This window comes from Symphalangus syndactylus, chromosome 19 (genome assembly GCF_028878055.3).
Source record: "Symphalangus syndactylus isolate Jambi chromosome 19, NHGRI_mSymSyn1-v2.1_pri, whole genome shotgun sequence".
Classification (NCBI taxonomy): domain Eukaryota; kingdom Metazoa; phylum Chordata; class Mammalia; order Primates; family Hylobatidae; genus Symphalangus; species Symphalangus syndactylus.
In genome coordinates this window covers 47,920,536-47,948,356 of record NC_072434.2, presented here as the reverse complement: position 1 = coordinate 47,948,356, position 27,821 = coordinate 47,920,536, and the positions used below count along the sequence as shown (strand labels likewise).

Below are 27,821 nucleotides of genomic sequence, written 5' to 3'. Positions count from 1 at the left end.
GTGAAAGAAAAGAGGGAAGGAGAAAAAATGGGGTAGGAAGAGCTCCAGGCTGCAGTGCAGCTCTGAGAAGTCTTGACCAGGTGATTGGGAAGGCCTCTCGCAAAGGCCATCCATTAGAAGAAGCTTCTGTCAGGCAGAAATGGCCCAGCAATAGTACTCCACTGTACTCAGGCATTGCCTGGGAGCAGTGTTGGGGAGAGGGGAGAGAGGCCTGAGTATGAATGCTGCAAATCTGTAGGTATAGCCATTAGCTGGAGGCTGCTGGCCAACTACACTCAGATGGCGTGTTCTCTAGAAGGAAGCTCTGAAGGGTACACCTACACAATCAAGTCTAAGTGGCAGGAGCAGTAAGAAATTAAGCCAAGGCCAGGAAGCCAGGTGGAAAATGGAATGAGAGCCTGCAAAGGGGCTCCCATTGTATGTAATAAGCAAAGGCAGGCGCAAATTCTACCTTTATTTACATGTGCATGGCTGTAGTGGGTGGGTTTAGTGTGTGGGTGTATGGACTGGCTTAATGTTACAACAAGCATGAAGGAGTTCGTGTGAGTACATGGACAGCCATGAGAAATGTGCATTGATAAGGAAGGAGACAAAAAAATCTACAGAAAGCAGACACAAGAATAAAGAAGGTATAGCTTTATGAAGCCATTTAATATAAGAAGAAATCATCCTATAATCCTCAATATACCCAGACGGCAATCACTCTGTTACTGGAATCATCACGAAAGGGCAATTCAAGTTGAATATCATCTATTTTAGGAGGTAAATATGTACACCTTAATATATGTTATTTTAAAAGAGTTTCAACAAAATGATTTTTAATGTCACATGCTTAAATGGTAAGTCCCTCCATCCTATACAAAATTTTTATAATTTAAAAAGACTTATTTCCCTGCTGGATAGCTGGGTTATACTTTATTACTTTTCAAACATTCATGCTGCCTGCTCCATGGTTTTCTCTATAATTTTATAGCTTCCATTCTGCCAGTTTTATAAATTACATTTCTGATAGTACACTACTCTCTTAGACTGCCACAATTCAGAAAGCAAGTGCCAAAAGAATCTAAACTTTAATGTCCAAGAGAACAATTCTTTTTGTGACATTTCATACAATTCAAGGTTCAAGGGAAATGTTTGTGGTTTGCATATTTATAATTTTATAACATCTTCCATAACTGTACAAATAAAAATAAATATAAATCTGTATTAGAGTAAGGGCTTAAAATATTTTTAAGGTATGTTTAGATTATGACAAATGAAAAGTCTATGAGTGACACTCTGTGGCTAAATTTAAACTAAGAAAAGTCATTTGTATTAAGTAACATCATTTAGTTGTAAGTACTCACAGGCACTGTGTTTTATGGCATAAAGTTAGATATGAGGCCATGACTGCAGTTAAATTTTGAATAGCAGAAATTTAATTCCTCTGTTGTCATCAGCACCACCATCAATTCATCTTCCTCATCACTGTTACTATTACTATATACTTATATATAAATAATAATATTTATACTACTACTACTATCATCACATCTGTACTTCCACATTCCCTTGGTGGCTCTAAATCTGAAAGCAGTAAGAAAAGCAGAGAATGTAGGAACATACCTGGGTTTGAGTTCTAAATTTGCTTCATACTGGCTGTATGACTTCAGGCAGTTTTCTTAACTTCATTATGTCAGGAGACTTATTTGTAATGCAGGGATGATAATACCCACTCCAAACAGTGCTTGTGAGAATTAAGTATATGTAAATCACCTATGAAGACAACAAATTTTAATTTCCTGCTAAAATCTCCCCACTATCAGAGGATGATTCCTTCTGCTTCTGGAGAAAATTAGAATGTTTAAAGTTTATTGAACTATTTTTTTTAATAGGTCACTCTCCCCTATTCTCTCCCCTTCAATAAACACGCCTGTTTATTGAAGTTGCTCTCATTCAAAGGCACCAGTTGCTTCCTAACGGCCAAATCCAGTTATAGTCATGCACTGCTTAATGACGTTTCAGTCAACAATGAACCACATGTAGGATGGTGGTCTCATAAGATTATAATGGAGCTGAAAAATTCCTACCACCTAGTGATGTCCCAGCTGTCCTACAGTCATAATACAATGCATTACGCATGTGTTTGTGGTGATGCTGGTGTAAATAAACATACTCCTCAAGAAGAGCCCCAGGCAGGTCCTTCGGGAGGTATTCCAGAAGAAGGCATTGCTGTCATAGGAGATGACAGCTCCACACCTGTTATTGCCCTGAAGATCTTCCAATGGGACAAGGTGTGGGGGCAGAAGACAGTGGTATTGATAGTCCTGCTCCTGAGGAGGCCTAGGCTGTTGTGTGTGTTTGTGTTTTAAAAAACACTTAAAAAGTAGAATAAATAAATAAATTTTAAATAGAAAAAAGCTTACAGAATAAGGATAGAAAGAAATATTTTTTATACAGCTGTACCATGTGTTTGTTTTAAGCTAAGTGTGTTACAAAAGAGTAAAAAGGTTAAACAATTTTAAAGTTTATAAAGTAAAATAGTTATAGTAAGCTAAGTCTATTATCAAAGAAAGAAAATTTAAAAAAATTACTGTAGCCTAAGTATACAGTAGTTATAAAGCTTACAGTGTACAGTCATGTCCTAGGCCTTCATATTCACTCACCTCCCATCACTCACTCACCCAGGGCTTCCAGTCTTGCAAGCTCTATTCATGGCAAGTGCCCTATACAGGTATGCCATTTTCTTATCCTTTATATCATATATTTGCTGTATTTTCTCTGTGTTTAAATATGTTTAGATACACAAATACTTACCATTGTGTTATAATAGCTTACAGTATTCAGTATGGTAACATGCTGTACAAGTTTGTAGCCTAGGAGCAATAGGCTATGCCATATAGCCGAGGTGTGGAGTAGGTTACACCATCTAAGTTGGTGTATGTACATTCTGTGATGTTTCCACAGCAATGAAATTGCCTGATGATGCATTTCTCAGAACATATCTCCCTCGTGAAGAGATGCATGATTGTATCTCCTTTATAATCCTCATTCTATTTGTCCTCTCTGCCACATGGATGTATTAACCACTCTCCTTGAAACCTTTTGCTTCCTTGGCTTCTCTGAAGCCACTCTTTCGTTGTTCGTTTCCTTTTTTTCCCTTTAATTTTGGGTTTTTTAAATAGTGGGTATGACACGGATTGCAAGGTAAGTAGCAGAAAGCAGTGGATGGTAAGTTGGTTCTGCTTGTGATCCAAGAAGGAAGTCAAAGACATTCAAGGTCAATACTGTGAAGACACAGAAACCAAGGAGGTGATGTGCCAGAAGCTATCATGGGAAGCTGGGGCCAAGGATCAGGAGCTGAACACCAATAAGGTATCAGGAGACAGGAACACAGGGAACAATACCTAATGTAATCCAACTAGTTTTGCCTGACATCGGTTTCATTTTTACCTGGCTCTCATTTTGTGGGCTGGGCACATAAATAGTACCAGCAGAATCTTAACAAAAGTGCCAAATACTTCCTACTTCTTTCCTCTCTGGCCTGTAAGTTGGTCCCTATAGTCCTATTTCTTGGACTTCTCTATCAATCTACAGACTTAGCTTGGATGATCTCATCCAGCCTCATTTTTTAACTACCATGTTCTCCTACAGTTTCTAAACTGTCTTCTGGGTCTGGCTTTTTTTTTTTTTTTTTTTGAGACAGGGTCTCACTCTATCACCCAGGCTGGAGCACAGTGGTGTGATCATGGCTCACTGCAGCCTCGACCTCCCAGGTTCAAGCAATCCTCCTGCCTCAGCCTCCTGAGTAGCTGCGACTATACATATGGGCCACCACACTAATCTTTTGGGGCTTTTTAATCTATATGCCCTGCAATATTTGAAGCTCAGATGCCTAAATTGAGTTTGGTAACATGACTTCCTAAATTGCTACCTCTTTCAGTGGCAGCATCACCACCCATGCAATCTCTTATATAACAAAGCATATCATTTTCTTTGCTGACATCCAATAGGTCACCAAGAGTTTTTTTTTTTTTTTTTTAATTTTTGTAGAGATAGAGTCTCCCTTTGTTCTAGGCTGGTCTCAAACACCTATCCTCAAGCCATCCTCCCACCCTGGCGTTCCAAAGTGCTGGGATTACAGGCAAGAGCCACTGGGCCTGGCCTAAGATTTTTAAAAATACTTATTTATTATAATTATTAATATTTCGACATGACTGTCTTTTGTCTAGCCCTTGAGCTAAGCACTCTGCTATCCCTTTATAGATAGTACCTCATCTCAGCTGGGAGCAGTGGCTCACACCTGTAATCCTAGCATTTTGGGAGGCTGAGACAGGCAGATGGCTTGAGCTCAGGAGTTTGAGGCCAGCCTGGGCAACATGGCAAAACCCTAAGTCTACAAAAAATCAGCACATGCTTGTAGTGCCAGCTACTTAGGGAGCTGAAGCGGGAGGATCGCTTGCACCCAGGAGGTCAAGCATGCGGTGAGCTGTGATAGTGCTACTGCACTCCAGCCTGGGTAACAAAGTGAGACTGTCTCAAAAATAGGTAGATAGATAGATGATAGATAGATAGATGATAGATAGATAGATAGATAGATAGATAGATAGATAGATAGATAGATGATAGATAGATAGATAGATAGATAGATAGATAGATGATAGATAGATAGAATCTCATCTAATCTTCCTCACATCCTTTAATGATAGCTTTACAGGTTTTGTTATCATCTCTGTTTTAGAGAGAAAGAGTCTAAGGCTCAGCATATTTAAAATAGTCTTTCATGCTTTAAATATTAGGTTGGTGCACAAGTAATTGTGGTTTTTGCCATTTAAAGTAATGGCAAAAACCACAATTACTTGTGCATCAACCTAATGGTTGTTCCAGTTACACAAAATTGAATTCAGGTAGTTTGACTCTAGATCCTGCTCTCTCGCCACTATATTCTGCTGCTTCTTTGCTCTCTGTGTTTTTCTCAGAAAAGTCTCACAGATCCAGCTGTTTCTCTGGCTACAGTTACACAAGGTTACATACCTGGGCCCCAAAAGCAGATGGATTTGCATTGGAACCCTGGGGCCCCAAAAGTAGATGGATTTGCATTGGAACCCTGGGGCCCCTGCCTGCTGTGTGACTTTCAACAAGGCTCCTATCCTTCTCTGCCTTTGATTCCTCATTGGTAAATAGGTACATACTAGCAACATCACAGGTTGGTTATGAAATCACATCACAGGTTTTAAATGAAATAATATAAAGAAAAAGGGAATGAATGAAAGCTTAGCTAACCTACGTAAAGCTCTATATACTTAATTGCTGTTGTTATTATTATTCTATGCCAGTATAAGCCCTCAAATGTTTCCACTGTGTTTCAAAAGATTTTTAACTGGTCTCCCTAACATAAGAACCGACAAATTCATTGTCTTGATTGTCAGAATTACATTTTAAAAAGCTAAATCTGATCATGGCACTTCCCTGCCATAAAACCTCTAATGTTCCTATTCTCTATTTGACTGCCTTTTATGCCATACTGAAGTATTGACTTAAAATGGAATCAACTTCTTTAAACTGGAATGACATCTTCTGCCTTTCTCTTTTATTTCCTGCTATTCTCCCAAACGAAGTATAGTCTTCATAAATACCAAATTTATTCTTCCACAGACCTACCAGTCCCTTTGAGGCCTTTGGGCCTCTTTCTGTTTCCTGTTTCAGTACTTGCCCCATTTCATCTAGAAAACTCCTACTTGCCTTAAGCCCTAGCTCCTCATAATGGCTTCCTCTAAGTCAAAATCCAACGCCTCTCTGTGCTACAAAGAGTACTTTATTCACAGCATTTATGACACGGAATTTACAATTACTGAGTTGCAATTACTTTCCCGAGGGAAAAGTCCATTTCTGAATAAAAATCAATCAAATCCGGTGGGTTGTACACCGGTGTACAGTGTCTGGTACATTATAGACATTCAATAAATACTGCTAAATGAATAATGTGTATTGCTTACAGTTTACAAGGTCTTTTCACGTACTTATTTTCATCATATTATCATAACACATAAGCATAAGAGTTTGGATACAAGAAGCTGTTGTTATTACTATTATTATTAAACTGGGACTTAGTAAACATTTCTAGCGTTTTCCCCACCTGCAGAACTTTAAAAATACACAAAAATTGCCAATATGGGACTGTAAACTAGTTCAACCATTGTGGAAGTCATTGTGGCGATTCCTCAGGGATCTAGAACTAGAAATACCATTTGACCCAGCAATCCCATTACTGGGTATATACCCAAAGGATTATAAATCATGCTGCTATAAAGACATGTGCACAGGTATGTTTATTGCGGCACTATTCACAATAGCAAAAACTTGGAACCAATCCAAATGTCCATCAGCGGTAGACTGGATCAAGAAAATGTGGCACATATACACTGTGGAATACTATGCAGCCATAAAAAATGATGAGTTCGTGTCCTTTGTAGGGACATGGATGAAGCTGGAAACCATCATTCTCAGCAAACTATCGCAAGGACAAAAAACCAAACACTGCATGTTCTCACTCATAGGTGGGAATTGAACAATGAGAACACATGGACACAGGAAGGGGAACATCACACACTGGGGCCTGTTGTGGGGTGGGGGGAGGGGGGAGGGATAACATTAGGAGATATACCTAATGTTAAATGAGGAGTTAATGGGTGCAGCACACCAACATGGCACATGTATACATATGTAACCAACCTGCACGTTGTGCACATGTACCCTAAAACTTAGAGTATAATAAAAATAAATAAATAAATAAACTTAAAAAATTTACCACCAATATTTAAAAAAATAAAGGCTAAAGCTAGCATAGGGCTCATATTTTAATAACACGGTCATTATATAGATCATGATAATTACCTGTGGGTATTGGTAAATACATTGCTGCTTGATAATTGTACTTCACTTCAAGTTCAGATTACAGTGTTCCTTTAGTATGCCATGGAAGCAGCTATTTAAAGAGTCAGGCTAAACCTGGCAAGAGAGGAACTCTTTGGAATTACAGTAGCATTCCAAAGTCTTTGCAGTTTCCATCCAGTTCTTTTATGTGGCAATAACAATTAATTCAGTTTAAAATTATTTTTAACCAGTAGATTCTGCCATTTCCCCTAATTCCTTGAAAACAGTTGAGCAAATGTAAAACATACTTGATTTGAAATCTAGGGCAGTGTTTATCAAAATGTGAGGGAGGACTCATTAGTGATATGCAAAATCAACTGTGTAATTTAAGCAATTTTAAAATGGAATAGAATAGAATAGGAAACACTAGAATGTGCTACATGATGAAGGGGCATGATGTTTTGTGAAATCTTCATTTTGATTGTGTATGTGTTTACTGAATTGTGATATAAAATATATTTCCCACTGTGGCATATATTTCCCACTAGATTGGGTCAAAAAAGTTTGAAAGCCACTACCCTATACAACATAGCAATATTGCACAAGGAGTGGGATCAATTCCAAGTAGCCACTTAATAAAATTGGCTTAATAACTTGATAACATTGTAATCATGTCCCCACTGGGGCCAAAGCTGGAATTACACTATCATAACCCCCAAAACATAATCAACACCTGATTCATTCACCAGACTTAACCTCAAATAACATTTAATTATTTCCAAAAATTAAGCCCATCTCTAAGAGGTATTTGCTACCGCAGAAACTATGCAGAATAATTTGCCGTAGATTATAAAGTCAATTCCAAAAAAGCACTTTGGGGCTGGGCGTGGTGGCTCACGCCTGTAATCCCAGCACTTTGGGAGGCCGAGGCAGGCAGATCATGAGGCCAGGAGATCAAGACCATCCTGGCTAATATGGTGAAAACCCGTCTCTACTAAAAATGCAAAAAATTAGCTGGGCGTGGTGGCACATGCCTGTAGTCCCAGCTACTCAGGAGGCTAAGGCTGGAGAACCGCTTGAACCTGGGAGGCGGAGGTTGCAGTGAGCCAAGATCATGCCACTGCACTCCAGCCTGGGCGACAAAGCAAGATTCTGTCTTGAAAAAAAAAAAAGCATTTTGGAAAATGTTTTGAGCAAAAGCAATCACTGAAGTTATATTCAGACCACTATCCATTTGCATATTTATTATATTTAATTATAATCATTGCATAATTTTCTCTCAGTGAGACTTAGCCCCTATTGTACAGGAGAATTATTTTACTATTTCTGTCTTCTTAGTGCCTTTATATATATATATATATATTATTTAGCACATAAGGGACATTTAATAAATGCTTGTCAAGGAGGTGGTACTCATTTGGATAAATATATGTTCTGAAACATAATGAATGATGCAAGTTTACAGCCTATGCTAAGGCTATTCATGCTTCTTCACTTCAAAGAATGTACTTTTCAAAGTCTCTCAGCTCTACAAAATAGGGCTTTACTGGAGTTTAAAATGTATACCTTTTAAAATCAAAGGAATACAATTTAAAAGCAAAATGATACATTCCTTTAATACTAGAATATCATGGATGCAAGCAGAGAAATAAGTGCTCTTATACAATGCTTGTGATAGGGAAAACTGAGGTAGTTTGTAAATACATACCAAAAATCTTTAAATATGCTTACTCTACATGCAGAAGGTTTGCTTCTAGTTCTTCATTCTGTGGAAAAGTAATGATCTTCAAATATGTATAGAGGGTTAAACTCAGTGCTGTTTACAATAGATAAAAATAGTAGGAAATACTAATACTAGGAAATAAGTGAATTTTCTACTTCAACAGAATAATATGTAGCCATAAAAACCATGGTATTCAAATACATTGGCATAGAAAGGGATTCAGCAGACATACTGTAAAAAGCAGAAAACAGAGCTGTAAACTACAGAATATCATTCAAAAACATTTTTATGCAGTAATAGTCACATAATAAAATTAACATTTTAAAAGTGAATAGTTCAGTGACTATTTAGTACATTCACATTATTGGGCTACTGCCCCTTCTGTCTAGTTCCAAAACTAGATTTTCATCATTCCATAAGGATGTTTGCACCCATTACCTTCTCCTCCAGCCCTTGGTAAACACCAGTCTCTGTTCCGCTCTATGAATCTACCCATTCTGATACTTTATACGCATGGAATCATACAATATATGACCTTTTGTCTCGGGCTTCTTTCATTTAATGCTTTGCAGGTTCGTCCACCTTATAGGGGTCCTTGATTCCTTTTTGTGGCTAAAAATATTTCATTGCATATATATCCCACATTTTGCTTATCTGTTCATCAATAAATGGACATTTGGGTTGTTTCTACCCTCTGGTTATTAGGAATAGTGGTGGTATAAAAGGGTGTGTTGCCGAATATCATTTTAATGATACAAGTATTAGCAGCCATTATTTTTGGGTGGACGGATTACAGGTGAATTATTTTATGTTATTTAGAACACTAGGCTTTGGAATTAATCAGAACAGATCCCATTTCCTCACGTGTAAAGTGAGGAAAACAAAACCTACGTAACTGAATGATCATGAAGAGTAAATAAATATGTATATGTAAAGCATTTAGAAATGCGTGGTTGGGGGGAGCACATAGTAAGGACTGAATTTGTAGTATTTTAAAAAAATCTTTAAAACATCTTGTTTTTATTTTTTTAAATTAGTGTTGAAGTCTTTTTTTTTCTTTTGCTAGTGTACTTGTGTGCTACACAATTAAGATGCATGATCCCCTTCGCTGATGGTCATTTGGGCTAGTGCCAAAGGCTGCTGGATTGTTTGATCTGATGACATCCGTTTAACTAAGTATAGTTCTACACTGTAACTCTCCCTCCAAGTTTCTTTTTTTTTTTTTTTTTTTAATTATACTTTAGGGTTTTAGGGTACATGTGCACAATGTGCAGGTTTGTTACATATGTATCCATGTGCCATGTTGATTTCCTGCACCCATTAATTCGTCATTTAGCATTAGGTGTATCTCCTAATGCTGTCCCTCCCCCCTCCCCCCACCCCACAACAGTCCCCGGAGCGTGATGTTCCCCTTCCTGTGTCCATGAGTTCTCATTGTTCAATTCGCACCTATGAGTGAGAACATGCGGTGTTTGGTTTTTTGTCCTTGCGATAGTTTACTGAGAATGATGGTTTCCAGTTTCATCCATGTCCCTACAAAGGACACGAACTCATCATTTTTTATGGCTGCATAGTATTCCATGGTGCATATGTGCCACATTTTCTTAATCCAGTCTATCGTTGTTGGACATTTGGGTTGGTTCCAACTCTTTGCTATTGTGAATAGTGCCGCAATAAACATACGTGTGCATGTGTCTTTATAGCAGCATGATTTATAGTCCTTTGGGTATATACCCAGTAATGGGATGGCTGGGTCAAATGGTATTTCTAGTTCTAGATCCCTGAGGAATCGCCACACTGACTTCCACAATGGTTGAACTAGTTTACAGTCCCACCAACAGTGTAAAAGTGTTCCTATTTCTCCACATCCTCTCCAGCACCTGTTGTTTCCTGATTTTTTAATGATGGCCATTCTAACTGGTGTGAGATGGTATCTCACTGTGGTTTTGATTTGCATTTCTCTGATGGCCAGTGATGAGGAGCATTTCTTCATGTGTTTTTTGGCTGCATAAATGTCTTCTTTTGAGAAGTGTCTGTTCATGTCCTCTGCCCACTTTTTGATGGGGTTGTTTGTTTTTTTCTTGTAAATTTGTTTGAGTTCATTGTAGATTCTGGATATTAGCCCTTTGTCAGATGAGTGGGTTGCAAAAATTTTCTCCCATTGTGTAGGTTGCCTGTTCACTCTGATGATAGTTTCTTTTGCTGTGCAGAAGCTCTTTAGTTTAATGAGATCCCATTTGTCGATTTTGGCTTTTGTTGCCATTGCTTTTGGTGTTTTAGACATGAAGTCCTTGCCCACGCCTGTGTCCTGAATGGTATTGCCTAGGTTTTCTTGTAGGATTTTAATGGTTTTAGGTCTAACATATAAGTCTTTAATCCATCTTGAATTAATTTTTGTATAAGGTGTAAGGAAGGGATCCAGTTGCAGCTTTCTACATATGGCTAGCCAGTTTTCCCAGCACCATTTATTAAATAGGGAATCCTTTCCCCATTTCTTGTTTTTGTCAGGTTTGTCAAAGATCAGATAGTTGTAGCTATGCGGCATCATTTCTGAGGGCTCTGTTCTGTTCCATTGATCTATGTCTCTGTTGTGGTACCAGTACCATGCTGTTTTGGTTACTGTAGCCTTGTAGTATAGTTTAAAGTCAGGTAGCGTGATGCCTCCAGCTTTGTTCTTTTGGCTTAGGATTGACTTGGCGATGCGGGCTCTTTTTTGGTTCCATATGAACTTTAAAGTAGTTTTTTCCAATTCTGTGAAGAAAGTCATTGGTAGCTTGATGGGGATGGCATTGAATCTATAAATTACCTTGGGCAGTATGGCCATTTTCACGATATTGATTCTTCCAACCCATGAGCATGGAATGTTCTTCCATTTGTTTGTATCCTCTTTTATTTCATTGAGCAGTGGTTTGTAGTTCTCCTTGAAGAGGTCCTTCACATCCCTTGTAAGTTGGATTCCTAGGTATTTTATTCTCTTTGAAGCAATTGTGAATGGGAGTTCACTCATGATTTGGCTCTCTGTTTGTCTGTGATTGGTGTACAAGAATGCTTGTGATTTTTGTACATTAATTTTGTATCCTGAGACTTTGCTGAAGTTGCTAATCAGCTTAAGGAGATTTTGGGCTGAGACAATGGGGTTTTCTAGATATACAATCATGTCATCTGCAAACAGGGACAATTTGACTTCCTCTTTTCCTAATTGAATACCCTTTATTTCCTTCTCCTGCCTGATTGCTCTGGCCAGAACTTCCAGCACTATGTTGAATAGGAGCGGTGAGAGAGGGCATCCCTGTCTTGTGCCAATTTTCAGAGGGAATGCTTCCAGTTTTTGCCCATTCAGTATGATATTGGCTGTGGGTTTGTTGTAGATAGCTCTTATTATTTTGAGATACATCCCATCAATACCTAATTTATTGAGAGTTTTTAGCATGAAGGGTTGTTGAATTTTGTCAAAGGCCTTTTCTGCATCTATTGAGATAATCATGTGGTTTTTGTCTTTGGTTCTGTTTATATGCTGGATTACATTTATTGATTTGCGTATGTTGAACCAGCCTTGCATCCCAGGGATGAAGCCCACTTGATCATGGTGGATAAGCTTTTTGATGTGCTGCTGGATTCGGTTTGCCAATATTTTATTGAGGATTTTTGCATCAATGTTCATCAAGGATATTGGTCTGAAATTCTCTTTTTTGGTTATGTCTCTGCCAGGTTTTGGTATCAGGACGATGCTGGCTTCGTAAAATGTGTTAGGGAGGATTCCCTCTTTTTCTATCGATTGGAATAGTTTCAGAAGGAATGGTACCAGTTCCTCCTTGTACCTCTGGTAGAATTCAGCTGTGAATCCATCAGGTCCTGGACTCTTTTTGGTTGGTAAGCTATTGATTATTGCCACAATTTCAGAACCTGTTATTGGTCTATTCAGAGATTCAACTTCTTCCTGGTTTAGTCTTGGGAGGGTGTATTTGTCGAGGAATTTATCCATTTCTTCCAGATTTTCTAGTTTATTTGCATAGAGGTGTTTGTAGTATTCTCTGATGGTAGATTGTATTTCTGTGGGATCGGTGGTGATATCCCCTTTTTCGTTTTTTATTGCATCTATTTGATTCTTCTCTCTTTTCTTCTTTATTAGTCTTGCTAGCGGTCCATCAATTTTGTTGATCTTTTCAAAAAACCAGCTCCTGGATTCATTAATTCCAAGTTTCAATTAAAATAATGTTCCAAGCAGCGTATTCTCCAGCCCCTCTGCCATAGCTCCTTTTCCATTCTAGTCTTTGTTTCAGCATCACTTTCCATGTTGCAGACCCCAACTACTCAGGTTTTACATTTTAGGAACTGCATGACAGGGACAGAGGGACAGGTGAAGGGCACAGGGGCTTTCTCATACACAGCTAGCAAAATACATTACGATCAGGTTTTACCAAATACATAAAATTTCTCCCACAATATCCCTCTTTTCACTCCCCAGAAAATCTCATTGTAAACTCAAACTTTGCCAAATATGCTCCTCTTGAACGCAGCAGAAGGGTTACCGTCGGGAGCCAGCCGGGCTGCAGGAGGCGCCCTCCTGCCACCCCTCCAGCCCCACCCCGGGTGTGGGAAGACCGAGTTCGCGCCCGCAGCCCCCGGGCCGCCCCAGCGCGAGAGTTTCGAGGGGAGCCGAGGGAGAGCTGCGGCGTCACATGTGGGGCCACCCGGGGACAGGCGCCTGGGGCTGAGTCTCCCGGCGAAGCCACCGCGAAGGGGCCGCATCCCCCAGAGCCCGACCCTGGGCGTTCGCGAAGGCCTCGCAGAGAGGGGGAGCCCGCCCGCCCGTCCGCGCCCGCACAGGTGTCCGGGTGGTGGCGCCCGGCCCCGCCTGCGGACCCGCGAGAGGCGGGCGGGGGCGCGCCTGTGCGCCGGGGCCGGGGGCCGGCGGGGGAGGTTCCCGCGAGGTAGTTCTCGGGCTCCTCCTCGGCGCCTCAGGTTTCCTCTCCCCGCCAGCAGGCTGCTGGCTGCGGCGCCGCCTCTCTCTACTCCCTCCTCTCTACTCCCTCCTCCCTCCTCCCGCTGCCCCTCTTCCCCGCGGTTGGGCCCACTCTGCGGCCTCTGCCCGCCTCGCCCTCGCCCAGGCCTCCTCCCGCTTTCTCTCTCCGCTTCCCCTGGAGCCTCCGAGGAGTCCGCAGCCGCGGGGCGCCCGGGAAGATGGCGGCGGCGGCGGGAGACGGCGGCAGCGAGGGGGACGCGGGCCTGGGCAGCGCGGCGGGGCTGGGGCCGGGGCCGGGACTGCGCGGGCAGGGCCCCTCAGCCGAAGCGCACGAGGGCGCCCCGGACTCGGCGCCCGCCGCGCTGCACCCTGAGGAGGTCGCCGCGCGGCTGCAGCGGATGCAGCGGGAGCTGAGCAACCGCAGGAAAATCCTGGTGAAAAACCTGCCCCAGGACAGCAACTGCCAGGTACTGGGACGGTGCTGGGGGCGACGCGTCCCGGGGGGCGGCGGGGCGGCGCTCCGTGTCCAGGCTGGGATCGGGGGCGCCTCAGAGCGGCCTTGGGGAGGGGGTCGGTGCCGAGTGGTGAGAGCGGCCCCTCGGTTTGACTGAGTTCTTGGGGTTTCTAGCCTGCAGACGCCCTGCCAGGGAGGGGGGCAGATTGGGAAACTGAGGCTCTGAGAGGCGAAGCGGCTTCTCCAAGGTCACGGGAATCAGGGGCTGCTGCCTCCAAGTTCGGCCCGCTCTTTCCTTCGCCTACGGCCGTAGAGGAGTAGGAGGTGAAGGAGAGTGGAGGTGAGTTGTGGAGCACACATTTTGCGGGGGGTAGAGGGGGCCGAAGCTTCGGGAGCACCTTGACAGGGGCGAGGGCTCCCGCGTATAGTCCCCCGTGCTCGGGAGTGCCATAGGGGGCAGGGGCACGAAGAGAGCTGGGAGTGAGTTTCGCTGCTGTTGCAGAAGCACTTGACCAAGTTTCTATGAAACAACTCTGTCTCCTCAGTTTGCTAAGGCCCCAGAATAGAGTTATTGCTGCGCTCCTTGGAGCCTTGCAGCCGCCTCCTGCTACGCCAAGTACAGTACTGGAGGATTTGTTCCTCAGTGACTTGGATGAGGTTTAAAGATAGCTACTCTGTGTCTTTAATCCAGATTAATCGTTGCTTTTAAGATTAGAAACTCTGCACCTATTTAACTTTTTCTTTTTCCTGATTTCAAAAGCTGCATGCTCATTGTAGGAGAGCTAGGAAAGACAGAGAAGCACAAAGGGGAAACAGAAATTACCCATATTTCTGATACCTAAAGGTAACCATTGTTATCCTGGGATGTTGTCCTTTTCTCTTTTCCTATGCATATATATTTTTGTTTTATCAAAAGCATGAAATCATTTCTTTGATTCTTCAGGATTTCTTAGCCGTCTGGATGTTCACACATGTTTCACATGTAACCTGAATTTATATACTGCTCCGAGTGTGGTGGGCTGTCCTGGTAGTTGCGGATTTGTAGTTCCTCCTGTAACCGGTTGCATGAAATTGCAGGAGGGCTGGCTATTGACAATTGCATGGCAGTTCTTCCATGTGACTTATAAAATAATGAGACCAATGCCCCATTACTACGTAATGAGACCTTACATAGCCATTCACAATAAATATGAACATATAACCTTATAACCCGTAGGCACGAGGGGCTATTTTGTTTCAAAATGCAATGTCTGTCAATATTGTTTATCTCATCTGTCTTTCAACTCTTTCCATTCCGCCATGGTCCACTTCCCATCTGTCAGGTAATGTTTTGTGATACTACCTGTTAAGGACACCTGCAATGGACTGACTTCTTGGAAGCAGCCTCCCCTGCCCATACAAATAGAGGACTGTAAGGGAGCTCAGGAAGGAGGAGGCTTGGAAGAAGCAGATGGCATTTTAAAAAAAAACAAATTTAAAAAATAGCAGCTCTTTGTATAGACAGTCTAGGAGAAGAGAAATAGAGAAGTATCTCAGTGTCTTTGTAGAATGTCAGCTGTTTTTGTTATCACAATTCCTTGCATTAATTCTAAATATATTTAGACCCCAAATTCAAGACGTTCTGTCTATTCTTGCTTTGCTGTTGGTATCCTTCTCATTTCCCTTCGCAATAGACACGAAAAATATATCAAAGGGTCTAATAAAAGGAGCAGTTTTAATTAATGATAGAAGCTTTCTGAGAATTCCACTGGGATTTGTATTTCTGAGATTTCATCTACTTTTTCTTAAACTAATATTTTCATGAATATGTTCTGCATGAATTTTTTTGTATTTTTTGTTTTAACAATTTCTCTTAATTATAATGTCTGCTTTTTCTTAGTGACTATATTTTACTGTCAACTTACTGATGAAAGTTTATTTTATTTTGTGTCTTTTTGCCAGTAAGGCCTACACAAAATCACCTGTGCTAAAACTACGTATTTACCCTTATGAAATGGTTAATATGGCTTTTGTTCAATTATTAAGTAATCAGATATTTTTGAAATACTAAGTTCTTGTTCTTTTCTAGAAGAGTCTGTGTTTATTCATTTCTTTCTTTTTTTTTTTTTTCTGAGACGGAGTCTCGCTCTGTCACCCAGGCTGGAGGGCAGTGGCGCGACCTAAGCTCACTGCAACTTCTGCCTCACAGGTCCAAGTGATTCTCCCTGCCTCAGCCTCCCAAGTAGCTGGGATTACATGAGCCTGCCACCACGCCTGGCTAATTTTTGTATTTTTTAGTAGAGATGCAGTTTCGCCATGTTGACCAGGTCGGTCTTGAACTCCTGACCTCAGGTGATCCGCCTGCCTCGGCCTCCCAAAGTGCTGAGATTACAGGTGTGAGTCACTGTGCCTGGCCTCATTTCTTTATTTTAGAATATCACTTTAAGGATCAAAGACATTCATAACTCTAGTTCTCAAACTGTGTATTTATGTCTCTAGAAAATACTGATTAATAACTTACTAGTAGAAACCCAATAATTTTTTCTTAACATTTGAAATATATGAATGTTTTCTTTTCTAAATGTAGTTTTCATAAATCTCAAATTTTGTTTTATTTTTGGTATAGCAGATTTATAATAGCATCGCACAACTTTATAGTTCCTATAATTAAAAGGCACACTGAAAGTATTTTTAACTGGAAGCTTTTAGAGGTATGTTTATCAAATACCTTATAGAAGTACCAGCTCTAAAAAAACTGAATACCTTTATATTAAGTTCTCAAAAGCTTTCTCACTGAATAATTACTGTGCATTCAGTCAAGCCCTGTCTGGTCTGCCTAAGCTTTCTGGAATCTTCCTGGCCCTCTTTGTTTTCACAGCCTCAGCTCTGGTTCACGTCCTTTTCATCTCTTGTTCACTGTTACAACTTTTCGGTTTGTCACCTACCTTCATTACTGTCCTGTTTCTTACATTTTAGCTCCTTCTGCTTGCTACTTCCCTTGAGGGATACTCCCGAAGCACAAATCTGATCATGTCACTCTCCTGCTCATAAAAAACCAGGCATTGGCTGCACATCCTCTCAAACTTTTCCTCAAATTGTCCTTAACAGTAAAGAACAGTGAATCTGAATTAGACTATTGCAAGACTGAAATTGCTTTGAAGTTTTGTGTTCTGTCTGAAAATTTTATATTAATTTTATGTTCTATTAGTAACATTGGATTTAACACAAAAACAGCATTTAACTCCCAATTTTTTTTCATAAACTTGACACTTATGGAAAATGTACTATATTTAACCTTTGATTCTCCGTATTTCTGTATTACCATGGAGTACACAGATCTGAGTTTGAAAAGCATGAAATGATAGGACAGCAGTCTAAGATTCTTAGGCTTTTTGTGTGTTGGCCCCTGCCTATATTTCCAGTCTCATTCCTTTTTAATTTTTATTTATTGTTTTGAGACAGGGACTTGCTCTGTCACCTGGACTGGAGTGCAGTGGAACGATCACTACTCACTGCAGCCTTGACCTTCCAGGCTGAAGTGATTCTCTCACCTCAGCCTCTCAAGTAGCTGGGACTACAGGCATGTACCACCATGCCAGGCTAATTTTTTTTTTTTAATTTTTTGTAGAGACATGGTCTCTCTATGTTGCCTAGGCTGGTCTTGACCTCCTGGACTCAATCGATTCTCCTGCATTTGCCTCCCAAAGTGCTGGGACCACAGGTGTGAGCCACTGCACCCAGCCATCAGTCTCATTTCTGATTAGTCCCGCATTAGATTCTGTTCATTTCTGATTAGTCTTGCATTGGATTTTTTGTTTGTTTGTTTTTTGAGACGGATTCTCGCTCTGTCACCCAGGCTGCAGTGCAGTGGTGTGACTTCGGCTCACTGCAACCTCCACCTCCTGGGTTCAAGCGATTCTTCTGCCTCAGCCTCCCGAGTAGCTGGGATTACGGGTGTGTACCACCACGCTTGGCTAATTTTTGTGTTTTTAGTAGAGACGAGGTTTCACCATGTTGGCCAGGCTGGTCTCGAACGCCTTACCTCAGGTGATCTGCCTGCCTCGGCCTCCCAAAGTGCTGGGATTACAGGCGTGAGCCACCGCGCCCGGCCAGTCCTGCACTGGAGTCTATTCCACCTTTATCAAACTACCTAGATCCCCAAGTACCTCATGCCACTGTGATTTGAATATTTGTAGTTATATCTTTGTTAGTGTTTTGGAATTATTTATAGTGAGTACTTTATAGTGAATAATATTTATAATTATTTTTAATGAATAATTAATAGTCAATAGTAATGTTGCGAATGCTGGTTCCTATTCATAGCCATTGTATATGTGTGTGTCTGGTCTTTTACAACTGAATTTAGAATTTTGATTGGTTAAGGTAATGTTTTAATATTTTTTCTAATATATGTGTTATTGTATTTCTATAAATTGTATTATGGTTAACCTGGCTCTGTTTCAATATTGTTGTCATTGGGGTTTCAAAATGGAGAAAACGGGCATTTGCTTCTTAGATTGTTTGTGTTCACTTAGGTTTTTTTTCTTACAGGTCTTATATGTGTGCATGTGTTTTGTTTTTGTCATATTGTTTACCCTAAAATCTTGAAGAGATTCTCTTGTGAAATTAGAAGACAATGTGAAGTGCTTAGGGCCAACATTCAGAATCAGCAGAGGAAACAAAACATTCTGTTGTCACTTTGGATATTATAAACTTACATTTCAGAGTACTCTAATATGATAGTTAATTTGAGAAGCTTGATGGTTAATTTAGAGACCCATTTGAAACCATAATATTACCAAGTAAGCACTTTTTAGAATCACAAACAACCAAATGTAAGAAACTCTAGTTAACCTTTTTTCATAATTAAATTTTTTTCTGCTCTTTTTCTTTTCTTTTTTTTTTTTTTTTTAAGAGACAGTGCAAGATTGCCCTGTCTCCCAGGTTGGAGTGCAGTGGTGCGATCATAGCTCACTGCAGCCTTAACTCCTGGGCTCAAGTGATCCTCCCATCTCAGCCATCTGAGAAGTTGGGACCATAGGCATGCACCACTGTGTCCAGCTAATATTTTTTATTTTTTTGTAGAGACACGGTCTCTCTATGTTGCCCAGGCTGGTCATAATCTTATTTTTAAAAGCTACATATTCCTGTTTGTTTTTTACATCAGTATAAAAACAATAGAATTATCTTACATATTTTATGTCCTTTAATTGTGGGATTTAAAAATGTACTTTGTTTTCTCTAACAATATATTCGGTAATTATTGCCTCTTTTTAAAATAGGGCTATTACTCTCTACTTTTTTCCTGACAATATTGGGGTGTTTTCTGTTTTTGAAATTATCCTTTCTTTAAAATCAAAATGCCATTGCTTACCTCCAAAAGTTACTTTTCTTAGTGTATGCTATGCAAAAATTATCTATTAAATTTTCTTTTCTAATGCAATTAAATAGAATTGAATTATGGGTTCTACTTCTTTTTCATGTGTTTTGTTATCCTATTCTCAATGTAACAAGAACACTGAAAGCTGCTAGGGAAATGTACTAATAGATTTCTGGGACACCACTGCCTCCTTAAGTTTCTAGTTTTGGAAGAAATTCTTGAAAAGTGTTTCAGAAATGCAGCTCTCTGCTATGAAAACACATTCAAGAAGAGGAGTAATACTTTGTGGTTAGCATCAAAATGCTGTGTTAACAGTGATTCCAAAGAAATCTTGTGTAATCTATAGCCCATTTCCCAGTTAATGACTGGGTTATGCTTAGAAATTCTTTTTTGAACTTGTGACATGTTTTCACATAGAAAGAATATAGTAGATGGTATTTAGTTTTCAGGTTAGCATTTTAGCCTCTATTTAAGTTATGATTGTTTATGAAGTGTAAGATTACACCAAGTAGTACAACAACATCTAACAAAGCTCCAGCTTTGTGCAGGAGCAGAAACTCTCCCAGCTTCAAATCGTCAGTAGGTACTCCTGCATCTTACGACAAAAGCTCAGGAAGAAGGGAATTTAAGGAAATTGCTCCTTGAATTAACAAGACTCAGATCAGGGAAGCATTAAATGAAGTCAACTCTGATCAAAGCCTGTTACTGCAAAAGGGGTTCCTACTACTAACTACCTGAGTTTCGTCTCTTGATTCTTCTATTTGCGCTTATTCTTCTTTCCTTGTGGACAAAAAGTTTTTGGTTTTTGTTTTTAGATACGGGATGTTGCTATGTTGCCCAGGCTGGAGTGCGGTGGCTATTCACATATTCACAGGCATAATCATAGTGCACTGCACTGTGGCCTCAAGCTCCTGGCCTCAGATCCTGTGCTACCAAGCCCAGCCTTGATTTTTTTGAAATCTTTACTTTATTTTGTAAATTTATTTTTAATTTTTAATTTAATTTAATTTTTTTAAAAAAAAGCCTTTTGCTTAGCTTTCCTTGCTCAGCTAAAACAGGCAAACCAAGGAATATTAAAATGTAAATAAAATTATTTGTATGTTTTTAAATCCTAAAATTGCTTATCATGTGTCTCGGCTGTTTGTATTTTGTTTGCCTAATTACACAATTGCCTGACTCTAAGGAGATAGTATGAACTGAGAGGGGTAATCAGTGAGAAGTCGGAAGATCAGATCACCTAGAACATTTGGCTATACAGTACTGTATATTGTGGCTGATGATTATGTGCAGGATAGCCCTTGGTGGTTGTGCTGAATAGCTTCCATTTGCTCTTCCAGATCTATTCTCGACCCTTCCACCCACTCCTTATTCAGGGAGGCTAATCTGTACTGTGGATTGCACCAACAAGGCTCTCTTATCCTCTGTTTTATGGTTGCACTTGGCCAGAGCCACTAGTGGGGGATCAGAGGGTTGAGGAGAGGAGCATTTATTCACCCAGCATTTATTCACAGGTGACTGTGGGTTGGTTGCTTCCTCTTTAAAAGTCAGTTTCTATCCAGTGGCTCCCTCCATACAGCCCAGCTCTCCTGGTTATATAACCATTCTTCTTGTCTCCTTGGGCCCAGGAGGAGTACAGGAATGTTGCTAGCCTAGGATTTCTTCAAATCTTTGTAGATAGTCTCTTTTAAAAGTTCTCCCCAGTTAGTTTCCGAGTGTGCCTTCTGTTACTTGCTGAGGCCCTGATTCTGTTGCCTACCCAGTTGCCTTTCTTCCTCTTGAAGACCTACCTCTTTTTTAGCAACTGTATGATTTGGGTGGGTTTCATCTCTATCCCCATCTGTAGGGGTGACATAAACCAAAGAACACAGTTCTTCCCTTTTTCGAGAGGGATTGGTTAAAAGATGGGCAATAACCTGGACCGAAGCCCATCAGTACATGATAGTCCCTTGGTCATAGTGATTATTTCAGCCTGGCTTAGCAGAGAAACTTAGGACTTGTGTTTGGTTGTTAAAGTAAGTGAATCTCTTTCTCTCCACTGGATATGAATGCAGAGACATATGGCTCTGGCTGCAGCTGACAGTCATTAAGGGAGCAGACATGCAAAGGAGGACTGACGTTGGGGGGGAAATGTAGAGAAGCTGAGCTGGAGCCGTGATCGAACTATATCTGAAGCTTAACCTACCTCTGGACTTTATATATATGCAAGCCACTAAATCCCTTTTATTGTTTCACCTATTTCAAGTTGGATCTTTTGTTACTACCAACCAATAGTATCCCAGATTAACAGGCTGGAGTACAGTGGCACAATCATGCCTCACTGCAGCCTCGACCTTCCTCGCTCAAGCAATCCTTCTACCTCAGTCTCCTGAGTATCTGGGACCACAGATGCATATAACCATGCTGGCTAATATTTTGTGTTTTTTTCTAGAGAGGGGATTTTGCCATTTTGCTCAGGCTAGTCTCAAACTCCTAGGCTCAACCAGTCTGCCCTGCTTGGCCTCCCAAACTGTTGGGGTTATAGGTGTAAGCCACCATGTCTGGCTTTTTAAAAAAATATATTTTTGTTTCAAAGAAATCCCCACAAATAAGGTATCCTATTCCATCTTCAGACAGCTTTCTTTGTTATAAATGTCGTATTTATATGTAATATATACAGTGTATTCACTTGAAGTCTTGATCCAACGTCTACCCTCTGGCAACGTATAGAATTTACAGTATTCTCCTTTTTTTTTTTTTTTTGAAACGGAGTCTCGCTCTGTTGCCCAGGCTGGGGTGATCTCGGCTCACTGCAACTGTAACCTCCGCCTCCCGGTTTCAAGCGATTCTCATGCCTCAACCTCCTGAGTAGCTGGGATTACAGGCACCCGCCATCACACCCGGCTAATTTTTGTATTTTTAGTAGAGACGGGGTTTCACCATGTTGGTCAGGCTGGTCTCAATCTCCTGACCTTGTGATCTGCCCACCTTGGCCTCCCAAAGTGCTGGCATTACAGGCATGAGCCACCGTACCTGGCCTCTCATTTTTGACTTATAATTTAAATTCCTTCAAATGACTAGTTTTTAGGACATGATTCCAAGTTTCCTCACCATCTCATTTATTTTTCCCTGAATACACATCATTACCACTTTGTCACTGTATCTTTTAAAATATGGTACCCAAAATTGAGTATGGTAGTCTACTTGAGATCTCCCTATAATCCCCAGCCAGAACAAATTTCTCTTTCCTCTGGATGTCTATAATAATAATAACCCTTGTTTTTTTTGGGTGCCTACCATTGCCAGGCACCATACTTAAAGTTGTTTTAATATTATATTTAATCCTCATTTTAAGACTATAAGAGTGGAATTTCTTATTCCCATTTGATTGCTAGAGAAACAAAGATGCAAAATTAATGTCAAACAATTTGCCCAAGATCATTCAACTAATTGGTGGTAGAGTGGAGAACCAGTTCTGTTTGATTCCAAAGCTCATATCCTTATCTCGCATTGTATTATAATTCCTCTCTATGCAGCTATATTGTTAGTGTTTCAAAGGGCAAGGATCATTCGGTGTTTACCTTTGTATCCTCAATGTGTAACCTAGAAACTGACACATTGTTTCAAGAGAAATGTACTGCCCAAGGTAATTTATAGATTCAATGCCATCCCCATCAAGCTACCAATGACTTTCTTCACAGAATTGGAAAAAACTACTTTCAAGTTCATATGGAACCAAAAAAGAGCCTGCATCGCCAAGTCAATCCTAAGCCAAAAGAACAAAGCTGGAGGCATCACGCTACCTGACTTTAAACTATACTACAAGGCTACAGTAACCAAAACAGCATGGTACTGGTACCACAACAGAGACATAGATCAATGGAACAGAACAGAGCCCTCAGAAATGATGCCGCATAGCTACAACTATCTGATCTTTGACAAACCTGACAAAAACAAGAAATGGGGAAAGGATTCCCTATTTAATAAATGGTGCTGGGAAAACTGGCTAGCCATATGTAGAAAGCTGCAACTGGATCCCTTCCTTACACCTTATACAAAAATTAATTCAAGATGGATTAAAGACTTATATGTTAGACCTAAAACCATTAAAATCCTACAAGAAAACCTAGGCAATACCATTCAGGACATAGGCGTGGGCAAGGACTTCATGTCTAAAACACCAAAAGCAATGGCAACAAAAGCCAAAATCGACAAATGGGATCTCATTAAACTAAAGAGCTTCTGCACAGCAAAAGAAACTATCATCAGAGTGAACAGGCAACCTACACAATGGGAGAAAATTTTTGCAACCCACTCATCTGACAAAGGGCTAATATCCAGAATCTACAATGAACTCAAACAAATTTACAAGAAAAAAACAAACAACCCCATCAAAAAGTGGGCAGAGGACATGAACAGACACTTCTCAAAAGAAGACATTTATGCAGCCAAAAAACACATGAAGAAATGCTCCTCATCACTGGCCATCAGAGAAATGCAAATCAAAACCACAGTGAGATACCATCTCACACCAGTTAGAATGGCCATCATTAAAAAATCAGGAAACAACAGGTGCTGGAGAGGATGTGGAGAAATAGGAACACTTTTACACTGTTGGTGGGACTGTAAACTAGTTCAACCATTGTGGAAGTCAGTGTGGCGATTCCTCAGGGATCTAGAACTAGAAATACCATTTGACCCAGCCATCCCATTACTGGATATATACCCAAAGGACTATAAATCATGCTGCTATAAAGACACATGCACACGTGTTTATTGCGGCACTATTCACAATAGCAAAGAGTTGGAACCAACCCAAATGTCCAACAACGATAAACTGGATTAAGAAAATGTGGCACATATGCACCATGGAATACTATGCAGCCATAAAAAATGATGAGTTCGTGTCCTTTGTAGGGACATGGATGAAACTGGAAACCATCATTCTCAGTAAACTATCGCAAGGACAAAAAACCAAACACCGCATGTTCTCACTCATAGGTGCGAATTGAACAATGAGAACTCATGGACACAGGAAGGGGAACATCACGCTCCGGGGACTGTTGTGGGGTGGGGGGAGGGGGGAGGGACAGCATTAGGAGATACACCTAATGCTAAATGACGAGTTAATGGGTGCAGGAAATCAACATGGCACATGGGTACATATGTAACAAACCTGCACATTGTGCACTTGTACCCTAAAACCCTAAAGTATAATAAAAAAAAAAAAAAAAAAGAGAAATGTAAAAGAAGTGGACCAGCCACCTACCTTGTTCTAAAATGCTATATTTCCATTGAGACGTCTGACCCCCCCGGCACACTCTCAGGATTGATTTGTTAATAAATTTTGCAATGTACCACTGTTAGCTTTTTTGGCAGGGAACTCTCTCCATTCACTTATAATTATTCAATCAGTCAACCGTTTATGGCTTAAGAGTCTGTTGAAAGCTGTAAACCCTCCAAGAAAGTGCTAATATTCATAAGCACACAAAATTTGCATATTATTTCAAGGGGGTATGGATCTCTTGTAACTTATCCCTGATTTCATTAGGGGATTGTAGACCCTAGATTGAAAAGTGCTGTTGCAGGCCAACAAAATTTTAGTCATGTCTTTGGGGACTTTACCTGAGTAGGGACCATTTGGGCAGATCCAAAGCTGTTGCTTCAGGAGAGTTTTCATCAGAAACTTCTGTAGGCCACGTTTATGCATGGGGCTTTGGGTAGTGATCCTCTGTCTGGGCAAGAATATAAATCAGGCTCAATAATTTTCTTTTTAAGCAAATCAGCCATGCTACTTCTTGTTTGATGCAAAAGCTTATTGCTCTCTTGTCACTCAGCAGCCCACAACTGACATTTTAGGTTCTGTGCCTGGCCCAGAGTGGATGCTCAACAAAGTAAATTTTTAAAGAGGTTTTCAAGAAGTTACAATGTAATATTTCTTCCTTAACATTTATTAAAAGTCAAACATTGATACAAAGAATGTTTCTCTTTAAAACAAATGAAGAATATTATCCATTCTGTTTAATGTTTTCACAATAAGTATTTCGTGATTTCTTAGTAAGAAAGTAAGTTTCTCTTTTGTTAGATTTTAGGGATGCAACTCATTGTGAGCACCTAAACTTGTCTTCTAGGTATTTGGTGCTTAATTTTGTGTTTATTTATTACTGTTATCTTTAGGTTTGTAAACTTATTTTCCACTTCCCTATGTTAAGGCATTTTCTTTGTGTGTTTGAGGCTTACCGTTTTATTTCCATATGAATGCCAAAAATAGCATTAGATTCATTGAAATTTGTTTGACTCTGTATTTGTACATGCTTTCATTGTTTCTCTTCCTGCTACTCTCTCTTGCCCCTACCATATCCCACCCTATCTACTCTACTCTTGGACAATTGGTTTTTATATCTTTCCTCAACCCACTGCAGTGATTATCTGCTCTTAGTTCACGGCTTGCCTTTATTTCCTGGACTTTGGATATTCTATTACCCTACCAGTTTAACTACTTGCTTTCAATTCCAAAGTAATCTCCATTTCTCTGACTTTGTGCTTCATAGTTTTTTTTTTTTTTTTTTTTTTTTGTAGCCAGAACTAGAGTAGAAAGTGATGGCAATAAGCAAGAACATGTGAATCTGGGAAGTTTTACATTTTGAAATAATCTCAGACTTACAGAAATGTTTTAAGTATAGTGTAAAGAATGTTTTCCCCCTGAACTGTTTGAGAGTGCTGACCCAATGCCCAACCACCCTGAATACTTTATTATGTATGTCCTACAAACTAGGACAACTTCCAACATAACTACAATGCTACCCTCAAAGCCACACTGCTGCCTCCCAATCCTCAGATGCATTTAAGCTTTGGCAGTTGTCCCATCAATGTCCTTTACAGCGAAAGGATTCAGTTCAGATATATATTGCACTTAGTTTTTATAGAATGTCTTTCAATTTCGGTTTGTATGATGTTTACTCATGATTAGAGTCAAGTTGTATGTCTTTAGCAGGAGCATCACAAGGTGGTACATGTTTTACATTTGTCATGTTGTTGATAAAGTTCACTTTGATCACTTTGCTTCCCTTTGATTAAAGTGGTGTCTGCCAGGCAATTCCATGTAAAGTTTTCTGCTTCTAATCAATAAGGATTTTGAGGGGAAATGCTTTGAGACTGTTTAAATATCCTATCCCCCTTCAAGCATTCAGTTTATTCATGTATTTATAACAATATAGGCTCATGGTTTCCTATTCAGTTCAATGGGTTATGCTCCATTCCTACCACCATTACTTATTTTGATGCTTTGTTTTAGATTTGGACAGTGGGAGCTTCAAGTTGGCCCCTGTGTCTTCTTATTGAATAAGCTTTTTATTTTGGGGTGATTTTAGATTACCAGAAAAAGTTGCAAAGATAACACATAGAGTTCCCATGTATCCCTTACCCAGTTTCCCCTGGTGTTACATCTTATACAACCAATGTACATCAGTCAAAACTTAGAAATCAACACTGGCATACTATTTTAACTAAATTACAGATTCTATTTTAGATTTCATTAGTTTTTTCACTTATGTTCCATGATTCAGTCTGAGATACATGATTGCATTTAGTTATGCTATCGCCTTAGTCTCCATTCTGTGACAGTTTCTCAATCTTTTCTTGTTTTCTATGACCCTGACGGTTTTGTTTGGGTATCTTTTAGAATGTCTCTTAATTTGGGTTTGTAGGAGGCTTTTCTCAAGATAAGATTGGGGTTATAGGTTTTGGGGAAGAATACCACAGAGGTGAAGTAGCTTCTGATGACATCATATCAGGGGGTACATGACATTAACATGACTTACCACTGGTGATGTTAACCTTGATCATTTGCTTAAGGGGATATCTGCTAAGTCACTCCTCTGTGAAGATACTATTTTTCCCATTCACTATTCTTTGGAAATAATACATTAATTCCAGCATACACTTAAGGGAAGGGTCTTATGTCCTTTTGACGTGTCCCCAGCATTCACTGAGTATGTCCTTTGTTTTCTTTTTATTTATTTATTTATTTATTTATTTTTATTATACTTTAGGGTTTTAGGGTACATGTGCACAATGTGCAGGTTTGTTACATATGTATCCATGTGCCATGTTGATTTCCTGCACCCATTAACTCGTCATTTAGCATTAGGTGTATCTCCTAATGCTGTCCCTCCCCCCTCCCCCCACCCCACAACAGTCCCCGGAGCGTGATGTTCCCCTTCCTGTGTCCATGAGTTCTCATTGTTCAATTCCCACCTATGAGTGAGAACATGCGGTGTTTGGTTTTTTGTCCTTGCGATAGCTTACTGAGAATGATGGTTTCCAGTTTCATCCATGTCCCTACAAAGGACACGAACTCATCATTTTTTATGGCTGCATAGTATTCCATGGTGCATATGTGCCACATTTTCTTAATCCAGTCTATCGTTGTTGGACATTTGGGTTGGTTCCAACTCTTTGCTATTGTGAATAGTGCCGCAATAAACATACGTGT

The 27,821-nt window shown here is 40.1% G+C and overlaps 1 protein-coding gene across 6 annotated transcripts in view; it reads left to right on the top strand.

The window, feature by feature from the left end:
- The first annotated feature begins 13,183 nt into the window (after window positions 1-13,183).
- RAVER2 (ribonucleoprotein, PTB binding 2) overlaps window positions 13,184-27,821 on the top strand; it is a 104,148-nt gene continuing 89,510 nt past the window's right edge. The window contains exon 1 of one of the 6 annotated variants that reach the window (XM_055234919.2): window positions 13,184-14,005. In XM_055234919.2, the coding sequence (XP_055090894.1) occupies window positions 13,757-14,005 (249 nt within the window). In that variant the 5' untranslated portion in view covers window positions 13,184-13,756. The remainder of the gene's footprint in view (window positions 14,006-27,821) is intronic. The other 5 variants (XR_010114585.1, XM_063613312.1, XM_055234917.2 and 2 more) reach the window with 5 other exon arrangements.